Source organism: Mustelus asterias, unplaced genomic scaffold, assembly GCF_964213995.1.
Source record: "Mustelus asterias unplaced genomic scaffold, sMusAst1.hap1.1 HAP1_SCAFFOLD_100, whole genome shotgun sequence".
In the NCBI taxonomy this organism is placed as follows: Eukaryota; Metazoa; Chordata; class Chondrichthyes; order Carcharhiniformes; family Triakidae; genus Mustelus; species Mustelus asterias.
In genome coordinates, this window is record NW_027590147.1 from 917,696 (window position 1) to 931,211 (window position 13,516).

The following is a 13,516-nucleotide window of genomic DNA, read 5'->3' on the forward strand; positions in this document are numbered from 1 at the left end:
AAAGATAAATCTGCTTCTGGGAGCTGCAGCTGGAAAGATCAGAAACCAGAGAGAGAGATTTCAAAACTCCCGCCACTGTGGGAACCCCGGAAGTGGGCGTGATGACACCACAATGGTGAGTGCGTGATGGCGTCACCGCATAGTTGCGACTGCGCGATTAGCTCAGAATCTGCACGTGCGCAAACACGTTGACAGGCCGTTCCAAGGGAAACTGCGCTTGCGCTGGCAGTGCAGATGCACAGTCTTGCAGTTGGATGTTGGGACATGTTGTGTCTGAACAAAGGAGAGTGAATCACCCAACAAACCCTCAACATGATCAGAACCACTTCACTCAGGTTCATTCACTGCAGTCCAGCTTGTATTTTCATATCACCTGATGAAGCAGCAGCGCTCGAAAGCTCATGGTTCCAGATAAACCTGTTGGACTCTAACCTGGTGTTGTGAGACTTCTTACTATTTTTATATCATAAGTGCCTGTTCCCCACATCCCTCCACCAGGGGCAGCACGGTGGTTAGTACTGGTGCCTCACAGCAAGAAGTTTAACAACACCAGGTTAAAGTCCAACTTTAACCTGGTGTTGTTAAACTTCTTACTGTGTTTACCCCAGTCCAACGCCGGCATCTCCGCCTCACAGCACCAGGGACCCAGGTTCAATTTCCGGCTTGGGTTACTTTCTATGCAGAGTCTGCATCTTCTCCCCGGGTCTGTGTAGGTTTTCTCCAGGTGCTCCGGTTTCTTCCCACTGTCCAAAAGACATGCTGGTTAGGTGCATTGGCCATGCTAAATTCTCCCTCAGTGTACCCGAACAGGTGCCGGAGTGTGGTGACTAGGGGATTTTAACAGTAATTTCATTGCAGTGTTAAAGTAAGCCCACTTGTGACTAATAAAAAAAATACTTTTACTTTACCTTCGAATATTCAATCTTTCAAAGTTTATCTTATCCTCTGTGTCTTCAATTCTTCCGGGTTAATCATTGTAACAATTCTCTGTTTTGATTTGATTTATTGTCACATTTATTGGGATACAGTGAAAGTATTGTGTCTGAACAGCGTGCAAGAAAATAAATACTGTTCATAGAGTACATAGCGGAGAAGGAAAGGCTGCAGAATATAATGTTGCACTTACAGATAGGGTCGAGAGAAAGATCTGCATTCAAAAGTCTGATGGTGGCAAAGAACAATACAGCACAGGAACAGGCCCTTCGGCCCTCCAAGCCCGCGCTGCTCCCTGGTCCAAACTAGACCATTCTTTTGTATCCCTCCATTCCCACTCCGTTCATATGGCTATCTAGATAAGTCTTAAATGTTCCCAGTGTGTCCGCCTCCACCACCTTGCCTGGCAGCGCATTCCAGGCCCCCACCACCCTCTGTGTAAAATATGTCCGTCTGATATCTGTGTTAAACCTCCCCCCCTTCACCTTGAACCTATGACTCCTCATGAATGTCACCACCGACCTGGGGAAAAGCTTCCCACCGTTCACCCTATCTATGCCTTTCATAATCTTATACACCTCTATAAAGTCTCCCCTCATCCTCCGTCTTTCCAGGGAGAACAACCCCAGTTTACCCAATCTCTCCTCATAACTAAGCCCCTCCATACCAGGCAACATCCTGGTAAACCTCCTCTGTACTCTCTCCAAAGCCTCCACGTCCTTCTGGTAGTGTGGCGACCAGAACTGGACGCATATTCCAAATGCGGCCGAACCAACGTTCTATACATCTGCAACATCAGACCCCAACTTTTATACTCTATGCCCCGTCCTATAAAGGCAAGCATGCCATATGCCTTCTTGACCACCTTCTCCACCTGTGACGTCACCTTCAAGGATCTGTGGACTTGCACACCCAGGTCCCTCTGCGTATCTACACCCTTTATGGTTCTGCCATTTATCGTATAGCTCCTCCCTACATTATTTCTACCAAAATGCATCACTTCGCATTCATCAGGATTGAACTCCATCTGCCATTTCTTTGCCCAAATTTCCAGCCTATCTATATCCTTCTGTAGCTTCTGACAATGCTCCTCACTATCTGCAAGTCCTGCCAATTTTGTGTTGTCCGCAAACAGGGAAGAAGCTGTTCTTGAGTCCGCTAGTACATCATCTCACCTTTAAAAAAATGATCTCAACTTTAAACTTTAACCTGGCTTTACATGTCCAGATTCAGCACCAATCCAGGATTAAGTTATAACCATAACCTTTTCTTCATGGGATAGGAAATTGTGAATTTCTTGTTATAAACCATTCCTGAAATGCTGCTGGTCCTGGAATGTAAAAGGGAAATTTGTGCTGATCTAGATTAAAGGGAACTGACCAAAATCAGTTGATCCTTTCAATTGGGTAAATATGGAAAAATGATTTCCTCTGGTGGGGAATCAAGAACAAGGGAACATTGTGTGAAAGATTGGAGCTCAGAGTGAAATCGGGCAGTAATTCTTCAACTGTGACGAAAAGTCAAAGGACCTGAAACCTTAACTCTGCTTTCTCTCTTGATAAATATGGGCAGACACGCTGAGTTTTTCCAGTTCTTGTAGCAATTCTCTCCACATGGAAATAGAAAACAAAGGGTGGAAAATCAGATTTAGGAGAATGATTCCAGGAATGAGAAACTTCAGTGATGAAGACAGATTGGAGAATTTGGGACTCTTTCACTTGGAGAAAAGACTGAGAGGAGATTTGATAGAAACATTCAAAATCATGGCGTGCAGAAGAGATTCACTGAGACAATCACAGGGAATAGAGGCTTTAGTTATCAGAAAAGATTCTAGAAACTGGGGCTCTTTTCACGAGAACTGATTGAAAATCTGGGGATGGGTTCAAAATTTTATCAGGCAAATGAGAAAAAACTATTTCCCAAGTCGATGAGTCAGCAACTAACAGACATCAGATTTAAATCATCACCAAAAGACTCAGAGCCAAGGATGAAATATTGAACAGATTGTACAACATTGAATTGGACTCTCACTGTCCCTGTGGATTTGTGATGTGGAGTTGCTGGTGTTGGACTGGGGTAAGCACAGTAAGTAGTCTCACAACACCAGGTTAAAGTCCAATGGGTTTATTTGGTAGCATGAGCTTTTGGAGCGCTGCTCCTTCATAACGCACTCACCTGATGAAGGAGCGGCGCTCTGAAAGCTCGTGCTACCAAATAAACCTGTTGGACTTTAACCTGGTGTTGTGAGACTACTTCCTGTGGATTTGTGTCCACACTGTCCCATTAAACACTGAGGACAGCTACATGGCTGTGTTACCGACACCTCCTCAGGATATCCAGGCTAAGAGAGACACTCTTGAAGGAATGGGCAGCTGGGACTTGTCCATGAGGGTAACCAGAGGTTTGAAAACTGAAATAATCCACAGTAATGATGAGGTGTTAGTCTTGTCTCAGTGGTTGCTTTCTCATATCTGAGTCAGGAGGCTGTGTTTTCAAATCCAGAGAAGTGAACAGAAATTCCAGGCTGACATTCCACTGCAGTACTGAGGGAGCCCCGCACCTTCAGAGGTCCTGTGTTCCAAGTGAGACTGAACAGTCAGGCATAAGAGATCCATTGATGCTCTTTCAAAGAGCAGGGGATTTCTCCCCAGAGTCTTGATCAACCTTTATCCCTCAATCAAGATCACTCAAATACATTATCTGGATTATTTTCTATGGGATCTTGCTGCGCAAATGAGCTGCTGCATTTCCAACACTGTCTGATTGGCCAGAAAAGCTTTGGAACAACCTGATGTCAGGAAAGGCTCAACACAAATATAAATGTTCCTTCAACTGAGAGAAGACCCAGAAATGGAACAGTGGAGAACAGGATTTCAGTTAGTCTCTTAACAAATACGCAACACACCGGGTGTTTGACACTGAGCTAATTTATTTCACCTGTATTCAGAATCTTAAACTCCAGCTCAGTTCTTTGGATGATTAACATAGTCATAGAGGTTTACAGCATGGAAACAGGCCCTTCGGCCCAACTTGTCCATGCTGCCCTTTTTTTTAAACCCCTAAGCTAATCCCAATTGCCTACATTTGGCCCATATCCCTCTATACACATCTTACCCATGTAACTATCTAAATGCTTTTTAAAAGACAAAATTGTACCCGCCTCTACTACTACCTCTGGCAGCTTGTTCCAGACACTCACCACCCTCTGTATGAAGAAATTGCCCCTCTGGACACTTTTGTATCTCTCCCCTCTCACCTTAAACCTTTGCCCTCTCGTTTTAGACTCCCCTACCTTTGGGAAAAGATATTGACTATCTAGCTGATCTGGCCCCTCATTATTTTATAGACCTCTATAAGATCACCCCTCAGCCTCCTACGCTCCAGAGAAAAAAGTCCCAGTCTATCCAGCCTCTCCTTATAACTCAAACCATCAAGTCCCGGTAGCATCTGAGTAAATCTTTTCTGCACTCTTTCTAGTTTAATAATATCCTTTCTATAATAGGGTGACCAGAACCGCACACAGTATTCCAATTGTGGCCTTACCAATGTCTTGTACAACATTAACAGAAACAAACTGAAAAAGTTAGAATGAACATGGTTCAATCCAGGATGTGATTAACAGCAGCAATAACAGCAGAATCCAATCCCTGCTGTTACTTGTGAACCCGCTGGTGTCTCAGTAGGTGGGATGAATTAGTGAATCTCTTCCCACACTGGGAGCAGGTGAATGGCCTCTCCCCTGTGTAAACTTCTTTGTATCTCAGTAGGTGGGATGACTGAATGAATCCCTTCCCACATTCGGAGCAGGTGAATGGCCTCTCCCCAGTGTGAACTTGCTGGTGTGTCTGCAGGTTGGATGATTGATCCCTTCCCACACGCAGAGAAGGTCTCTGCTCAGTGTGAATACGGTGGTGAGTCAGCAAATATGGTTTCCTTTTAAAACTGTTCTCACAGTCAGAGCAAGTGAAAAGTTTGTTCTCAGAATGAACAAGATGGTGTGTCTGAAGACAGGATAACTGAGTGAATCCTTTCCCACACCCAGAGCAGGTGAATGGCCGTTCCCCGGTGTGACTGCGTCGATGAGCTTCCAGATTGGATGGAGAACTGAATCCTTTCCCACAGACCTCACATTTCCACGGTTTCTCCATGGTGTTGGTATCCGTGTGTCTCTCCAGGTTGGATGATCAGTTGAAGCCTCATCCATACACAGAACATCTGTACAGTTTCTTCTCGCTGTGAATGGTGTGATGTTTTTCAGGCTGTGTAACTGGTTAAAGCTCTTTCCACAGTCAGTTCACTGGAACACTCGCACTCTGGTGTGTGTGTGTCTCAGTGATTTTCCAGTCATACTGATGTTTGAAATCTTTTCCCACAGACAGAACAGACCAACATTTCTCCTTCCACATTCAAAGGTCGATAATATTCGGCTCCTGATGAATTGAGTGAATTTTTCAGATATTGAAATGTGTTTCCCGACTGTCACTCCCTGTGGGAAAGGTGTTGAAAAAAGCTGTCAATGCAGGGACAAGATAACATTCAGAACAAACATTTCTTTTGGTTTGAGTTTGCAGTGTGTAAATCTTCCCCTTCTAACCCTCTGTAAGAGGAATTCCCAAAATCCATCACTGTCAGTCCAGGATACAAACTCTGAATTTGGTTATCTGAAGGGGAGGAATGATCCGGGTTACAGGGAGGAGGCAGGGAAATAGCTCTCCATGAATTGCTCGTTCCGAGAGCCAGCACAGACGCAATGGGCCAAATGGCCTCTTTCTGTGCTGTAACAATTCTGGGAAATTCACAACATTCCCTCCTCCGAGCCCAGGATGACGACACATTTGATTTGATTTATTATTGTCACATGTGAAAAGTAATGTTTCTTGCGCGCTGTGCAGACAAAACATACCATTCATCGAGTACATAAGGGAGAAGGAAAGGAGAGAGTGCAGATTACAGTATTTCAGTCATAGTTAGGGTGTAGAGAAAGATCAGCTTAATATGTGTACATGTGACCAGCTGCTCATTGCCCCCTATGAGGATGGCAGCTGTTAATCTGGGCCCACCACCCGGGCAATGCCCAGAGCTGCCAACCCTAATGGGGCAAATGTGGATTTGGGATTTGCCGCCTGAGGGAAGTGTTTGTGAATCTTCCTCGTCCACACACTGACTCTCCGCCACTGATTGTGCAAGAAATCATTTGATTTTTAAAACTGGGATGTTAACAGGTGGGAAAGCTGAGTAAATCCTGTCAGAGACAGGAAGTGTCTGAACCCTTTCTCAGTGTGACTGTCCGACTGTGTCACTGAATGGGACGAGTTAATCCCTTTCATCATGCAGCTGGTAAGCTCTCCCCCAGCAGGACTGGATCGAGCTTCCAGCTCAGATAGGTGACTGAATCCCACCCTCAGTCAATATCAACAACAAGCTGCATTTATATAGCACCTCTACCATCCTCAACACACCCCAAAACCCTTCACAGGAACGTTGACGGTCCCACAGTGGGCTCTGATGAAAGGTCATCGAGCAAACATGAAGACTGTTTCTCCCTTCATAGATGGAGACTGAACATCTGAGTATTTCCCAAACCTGGAGGATTTTGCTTTTGGCCAATGTTAAGACCTGTGATTCCTGATATGTTTGAGTTTAAATCTCCAATTTGGTCCCCAGAATACCCAGGAAAATATCTGTAAAGTAAAAAGGAGGCAGGAGTTATACAATAAATGGCAGAGCCATCAAGAGTATAGAAACACAGAGGGACCTAGGTGTGCAAGTCCACAAATCCTTGAAGGTGGCAACGCAGGTGGAGAAGGTGGTGAAGAAGGCATATGGGATGCTTGCCTTTATAGGACAGGGTATAGAGTATAAAAGCTGGAGTCTGATGATGCAGCTGTATAGAACGCTGGTTAGGCCACATTTGGAGTACTGCGTCCAGTTCTGGTCGCCGCACTACCAGAAGGACGTGGAGGCGTTAGAGAGAGTGCAGAGAAGGTTTACCAGGATGTTGCCTGGTATGGAGGGTCTTAGCTATGAGGAGAGATTGGGTAAACTGGGGTTGTTCTCCCTGGAAAGACGGAGAATGAGGGGAGATCGAATAGAGGTGTACAAGATTATGAATGGAAAAGATAGGGTGAACAGTGGGAAGCTTTTTCCCAGATCAGAAGTGACGGTCACGAGGGGTCACGGGCTCAAGGTGAGAGGGTCGAAGTATAACTCAGATATTAGAGCGATGTTTTTTACACAGAGGGTGGTGGGGGCCTGGAATGCGCTGCCAAGTAGGGTGGTGGAGGCAGACACGCTGACATCGTTTAAGACTTACCTGGATAGTCACATGAGCAGCCTGGGAATGGAGGGATACAAACGATTGGTCTCGTTGGACCAAGGAGCGGCACAGGCTTGGAGGGCCGAAGGGCCTGTTTCTTGTGCTGTTCTGTTCTTTGTTCTTTGGTTACAGGGAAGGTGGAAGCTCTTCATGCCGGATGACACCAATCTCTTTATACCCGAAACAAACCAAGACCACAGTCACTGATACCAATCTCCTGCTGTCTAATATAAACCCCAGTCACTGACACCAATCTCCTCCTGTCTGATAAAAACCCCACACTGACACCAATCTCCTCCTGTCTGATATAAACACCACACTGACACCAATCTCCTCCTGTCTGATATAAACCCCACACTGACACCAATCTCCTCCTGTCTGATATAAACCCCACACTGACACCAATCTCCTCCTGTCTGATATAAACCCCACACTGACACCAATCTCCTCCTGTCTGATATAAACCCCACACTGACACCAATCTCCTCCTGTCTGATATAAACCCCACACTGACACCAATCTCCTCCTGTCTGATATAAACCCCACACTGACACCAATCTCCTCCTGTCTGATATAAACCCCACACTGACACCAATCTCCTCCTGTCTGATATAAACCCCACACTGACACCAATCTCCTCCTGTCTGATATAAACCCCACACTGACACCAATCCCCTCCTGTCTGATATAAACCCCACACTGACACCAATCTCCTCCTGTCTGATATAAACCCCACACTGACACCAATCTCCTCCTGTCTGATATAAACCCCACACTGACACCAATCTCCTCCTGTCTGATATAAACCCCACACTGACACCAATCTCCTCCTGTCTGATATAAACCCCACACTGACACCAATCTCCTCCTGTCTGATATAAACCCCACACTGACACCAATCTCCTCCTGTCTGATATAAACCCCACACTGACACCAATCCCCTCCTGTCTGATATAAACCCCACACTGACACCAATCTCCTCCTGTCTGATATAAACCCCACACTGACACCAATCTCCTCCTGTCTGATATAAACCCCACACTGACACCAATCTCCTCCTGTCTGATATAAACCCCACACTGACACCAATCTCCTCCTGTCTGATATAAACCCCACACTGACACCAATCTCCTCCTGTCTGATATAAACCCCACACTGACACCAATCTCCTCCTGTCTGATATAAACCCCACACTGACACCAATCTCCTCCTGTCTGATATAAACCCCACACTCACACCAATCTCCTCCTGTCTGATATAAACCCCACACTGACACCAATCTCCTCCTGTCTGATATAAACCCCACAGTCACCGACTCCAATCTCCTCCTGTCTGTTATAAACCCCACACTGACACCAATCTCCTCCTGTCTGATATAAACCCCACACTGACACCAATCTCCTCCTGTCTGATATAAACCCCACACTGACACCAATCTCCTCCTGTCTGATATAAACCCCACACTGACACCAATCTCCTCCTGTCTGATATAAACCCCACACTGACACCAATCTCCTCCTGTCTGATATAAACCCCACACTGACACCAATCTCCTCCTGTCTGATATAAACCCCACACTGACACCAATCCCCTCCTGTCTGATATAAACCCCACACTGACACCAATCTCCTCCTGTCTGATATAAACCCCACACTGACACCAATCTCCTCCTGTCTGATATAAACCCCACACTGACACCAATCTCCTCCTGTCTGATATAAACCCCACACTGACACCAATCTCCTCCTGTCTGATACAAAACCCCACACTGACACCAATCTCCTCCTGTCTGATATAAACCCCACACTGACACCAATCTCCTCCTGTCTGATATAAACCCCACACTGACACCAATCCCCTCCTGTCTGATATAAACCCCACACTGACACCAATCTCCTCCTGTCTGATATAAACCCCACACTGACACCAATCTCCTCCTGTCTGATATAAACCCCACACTGACACCAATCTCCTCCTGTCTGATATAAACCCCACACTGACACCAATCTCCTCCTGTCTGATATAAACCCCACACTGACACCAATCCCCTCCTGTCTGATATAAACCCCACACTGACACCAATCTCCTCCTGTCTGATATAAACCCCACACTGACACCAATCTCCTCCTGTCTGATATAAACCCCACACTGACACCAATCTCCTCCTGTCTGATATAAACCCCACACTGACACCAATCCCCTCCTGTCTGATATAAACCCCACACTGACACCAATCTCCTCCTGTCTGATATAAACCCCACACTGACACCAATCTCCTCCTGTCTGATATAAACCCCACACTGACACCAATCTCCTCCTGTCTGATATAAACCCCACACTGACACCAATCTCCTCCTGTCTGATATAAACCCCACACTGACACCAATCTCCTCCTGTCTGATATAAACCCCACACTGACACCAATCTCCTCCTGTCTGATACAAAACCCCACACTGACACCAATCTCCTCCTGTCTGATATAAACCCCACACTGACACCAATCTCCTCCTGTCTGATATAAACCCCACACTGACACCAATCCCCTCCTGTCTGATATAAACCCCACACTGACACCAATCTCCTCCTGTCTGATATAAACCCCACACTGACACCAATCTCCTCCTGTCTGATATAAACCCCACACTGACACCAATCTCCTCCTGTCTGATATAAACCCCACACTGACACCAATCTCCTCCTGTCTGATATAAACCCCACACTGACACCAATCTCCTCCTGTCTGATATAAACCCCACACTGACACCAATCTCCTCCTGTCTGATATAAACCCCACACTGACACCAATCTCCTCCTGTCTGATATAAACCCCACACTGACACCAATCCCCTCCTGTCTGATATAAACCCCACAGTCACTGACACCAATCTCCTCCTGTCTGATATAAACCCCACACTGACACCAATCTCCTCCTGTCTGATATAAACCCCACACTGACACCAATCTCCTCCTGTCTGATATAAACCCCACACTGACTCCAATCTCCTCCTGTCTGATATAAACCCCACACTGACACCAATCTCCTTCTGTCTGATATAAACCCCACACTGACACCAATCTCCTCCTGTCTGATATAAACCCCACACTGACACCAATCTCCTCCTGTCTGATATAAACCCCACACTGACACCAATCTCCTCCTGTCTGATATAAACCCCACACTGACACCAATCTCCTCCTGTCTGATATAAACCCCACACTGACACCAATCTCCTCCTGTCTGATATAAACCCCACACTGACACCAATCTCCTCCTGTCTGATATAAACCCCACACTGACACCAATCTCCTTCTGTCTGATATAAACCCCACACTGACACCAATCTCCTCCTGTCTGATATAAACCCCACACTGACACCAATCTCCTCCTGTCTGATATAAACCCCACACTGACACCAATCTCCTCCTGTCTGATATAAACCCCACACTGACACCAATCTCCTCCTGTCTGATATAAACCCCACACTGACACCAATCTCCTCCTGTCTGATATAAACCCCACACTGACACCAATCTCCTCCTGTCTGATATAAACCCGTGTGGTTTTTGCTACCAAATAAACCTGTTGGACTTTAACCTGGTGTTGTTAAACTTCTTACTGTGATATAAACCCCACAGTCACTTTAACCTGGTGTTGTGAGACTTCTTACTATGCTTACCCCAGTCCAACGCCGGCATCTCCACATCATGATATAAACCCCACAGTCACTGACACCAACCTCCTCCTGTCTGATACAAAACCCCACACTGACACCAATCTCCTCCTGTCTGATATAAACCCCAGCCACTGACACCAACCTCCTCCTATCTGATTATAATGTAGCCCCACATTCTCAGAAAGAATATACACAAGTTTGTTATTTCGATTGGACTTTTTCCATTCCTGAGCTGAGGGGATTTCTGTACCAGACGGGATGGGTAACATTTGGAGCCTCTCAATTCTCCATCAATTCCCATTCCCCTTCTTTCTGGTGGATAACGGAGCTCTCACTGTGTGTAATGTGCAGGTCAGCAAGAATTGTCAGCAAGGATTAATCAGCACTTTCTAATTGGAGATGTTCATCAGTGGAACCTCTCAAACATTTGTAGAGTTTGAACCAAAGATCAATTTAGGATTCAAGTAAAAGTTTAATACTTGTGCGAAAATAATTGCTGGTGGAATTCTCTGAATTCAGGGGAATGACCGTAGACACATATTCTGAAAGGGAGACTGCAGGCCCAAGAACATAATCAGCCAATTATGGTTGGTAACATCAGATAAAGAAACCTGAATTGTCAGAATGAAATGGTTCAGTACTGGGCATTGTGAATGCCAGCAACATCAGTGGAATCCAAACCCTTCAGTCACTTGTGAACTTGCTGGTGTGTCAGCAGGTGGGCTGACTGACTGAATCCCCTCTCACACACTGAACAGGTGAATGGCTTCTCCCGGGTATGAATTCGCTGGTGTGTCAGAAGGTTGGATGAAGTTGTGAACCCTTTCTCACACATGGAACAAATGAATGGCCTCTTGCCAGTATGAACGCGCTGGTGTGTCAGAAGGTTTGATGAATTAGTGAATCTCTTCTCACACACAGAGCAGGTGAATGGCCTCTCCCCAGTGTGAACTCGCTGGTGTGTCAGCAGCTGGGATAACTGAGTGAATCCCCTCCCACAAACAGAGCAGGTGAATGGCTTCTCTCCAGTATGAACTCTCCAGTGTATCAGAAGCTCAGATGACTGCGCAAATCCCTTCCCACACACACAACAGGGGAACGGTCTCTCCCCTGTGTGAAATCGCTGGTGTCTCAGCAGAGTGGTTGACTGAGTGAATCCCTTCCCACACACAGAGCAGGTGAATGGCTTCTCTCCAGTGTGACTGCGTCGATGAATTTCCAGCAGGGATGGGTATTTGAATCTCTTTCCACAATCCCCACATTTACACGGTTTCCCTGTGGTGCTGGTATCCTTGTTTCTCTCCAGGTTGGTTGATCAGTTCAAGCCTCGTACATAGTACACGTGGATTCTATCTGCTTCAAATGTTGAAATGTTTTAAAGGCTATGCAACTTGTTAAAACAATCTTCCCTCCACATTCAAAGGCCAATGATACTCACACTCTGATTCATTGAGTATCAGATGTTGATGCGATGTTTGGTTTGCATTTCCTATCTCCAAATCCTCTGCTTCTAATAACCTGATAAAGGAGTTTAAAAAGTCATCACTGTCAGTACAAGATGGAAATTCAGAACAGACAGTTCTCATTTGGTGGAATATTTTTCACTTTCATTCCCCAAATGACTTTGACCCTGAATTGATCCTTAATTAAATATTTTCTCCACAAATCCTCAGCTTCTAATATGCTGTCAATGGGGTTTACAAATGTAACCAAATGTCAGTCCAGGACAGAAACTCTGAACAGACAATTCTAGTTTCTCTGGAACATTTTATCCTATCTTGTTCCCCCAAATCTGTCAATTCCCGTCCCACACACTCTCTGGATATCCAAATTAAGTTTTAGATAATTTTTTCCAGATCCTTTTAAAGTAAAGTCCATTTATTAGTCACAAGTAGGCTTACATTAACACCGCAATGAAGTTACCATGAAAATCCCCGAGTCACCACACTCCAGCGCCTGTTCGGGTACACAGAGAGAATTTAGCATGGCCAATGCACCTAACCAGCACATTTTTCAGAATGTGGGAGGAAACCGGAGCACCCGGAGGAAACCCACGCAGACACGGGGAGGACATGCAAACTCCACAGACCCAATCCGGGAAACGAACCCAGGTCCCTGGCGCTGAAAAGCAGCAGTGCTAACCACTGTACCTGACAAATTTAACAAAAAAATCCAATTTTAACAAAAATAACAAACTGAACATAATTTCATTCATACCTTGTGACAAAACAGGAATCTGAATCTTGTGCCCAGAATGGAATGTGTGGAGATTTTCTCAGAGAAGCCTCAGTCACCCTCACTGAGACTAAATTTAAATTGTAAATTGTATTAATTGAATGGATTTGAAGCCCTGTCCCCAGAACATTGTGCTGTCTCTCTGGATTACTAATGCAGTGACATTGTCACTCGGTCAGTGTGTCCCCTTCTCTCTTTGTTGGAGATGGTTTGAGGGGAGAAGCCGGAAGCAGTGGACAGGGAGAGTGGAGAATGTTCATTGTAAACCCCGCCCCCCCGGCACTGACCTCTCACCCGACACCTCACAATGCCCGGGGACTGATTGACGGCAGCTCCGGGCCAATAGAAGGAGAGGAGG

General features: G+C 45.7%; 1 protein-coding gene across 1 annotated transcript in view; it reads right to left on the minus strand.

Annotated features, from left to right (window-relative positions):
• Positions 1-11,539: 11,539 nt before the first annotated feature.
• The window catches only part of LOC144484305 (uncharacterized), a 77,093-nt gene continuing 75,116 nt past the window's right edge, over positions 11,540-13,516 (minus strand). Inside the window, exon 6 of the mRNA XM_078202840.1 lies at positions 11,540-12,164. Within this exon, the coding sequence (XP_078058966.1) occupies positions 11,612-12,164 (553 nt within the window). The 3' untranslated portion in view covers positions 11,540-11,611. The remainder of the gene's footprint in view (positions 12,165-13,516) is intronic.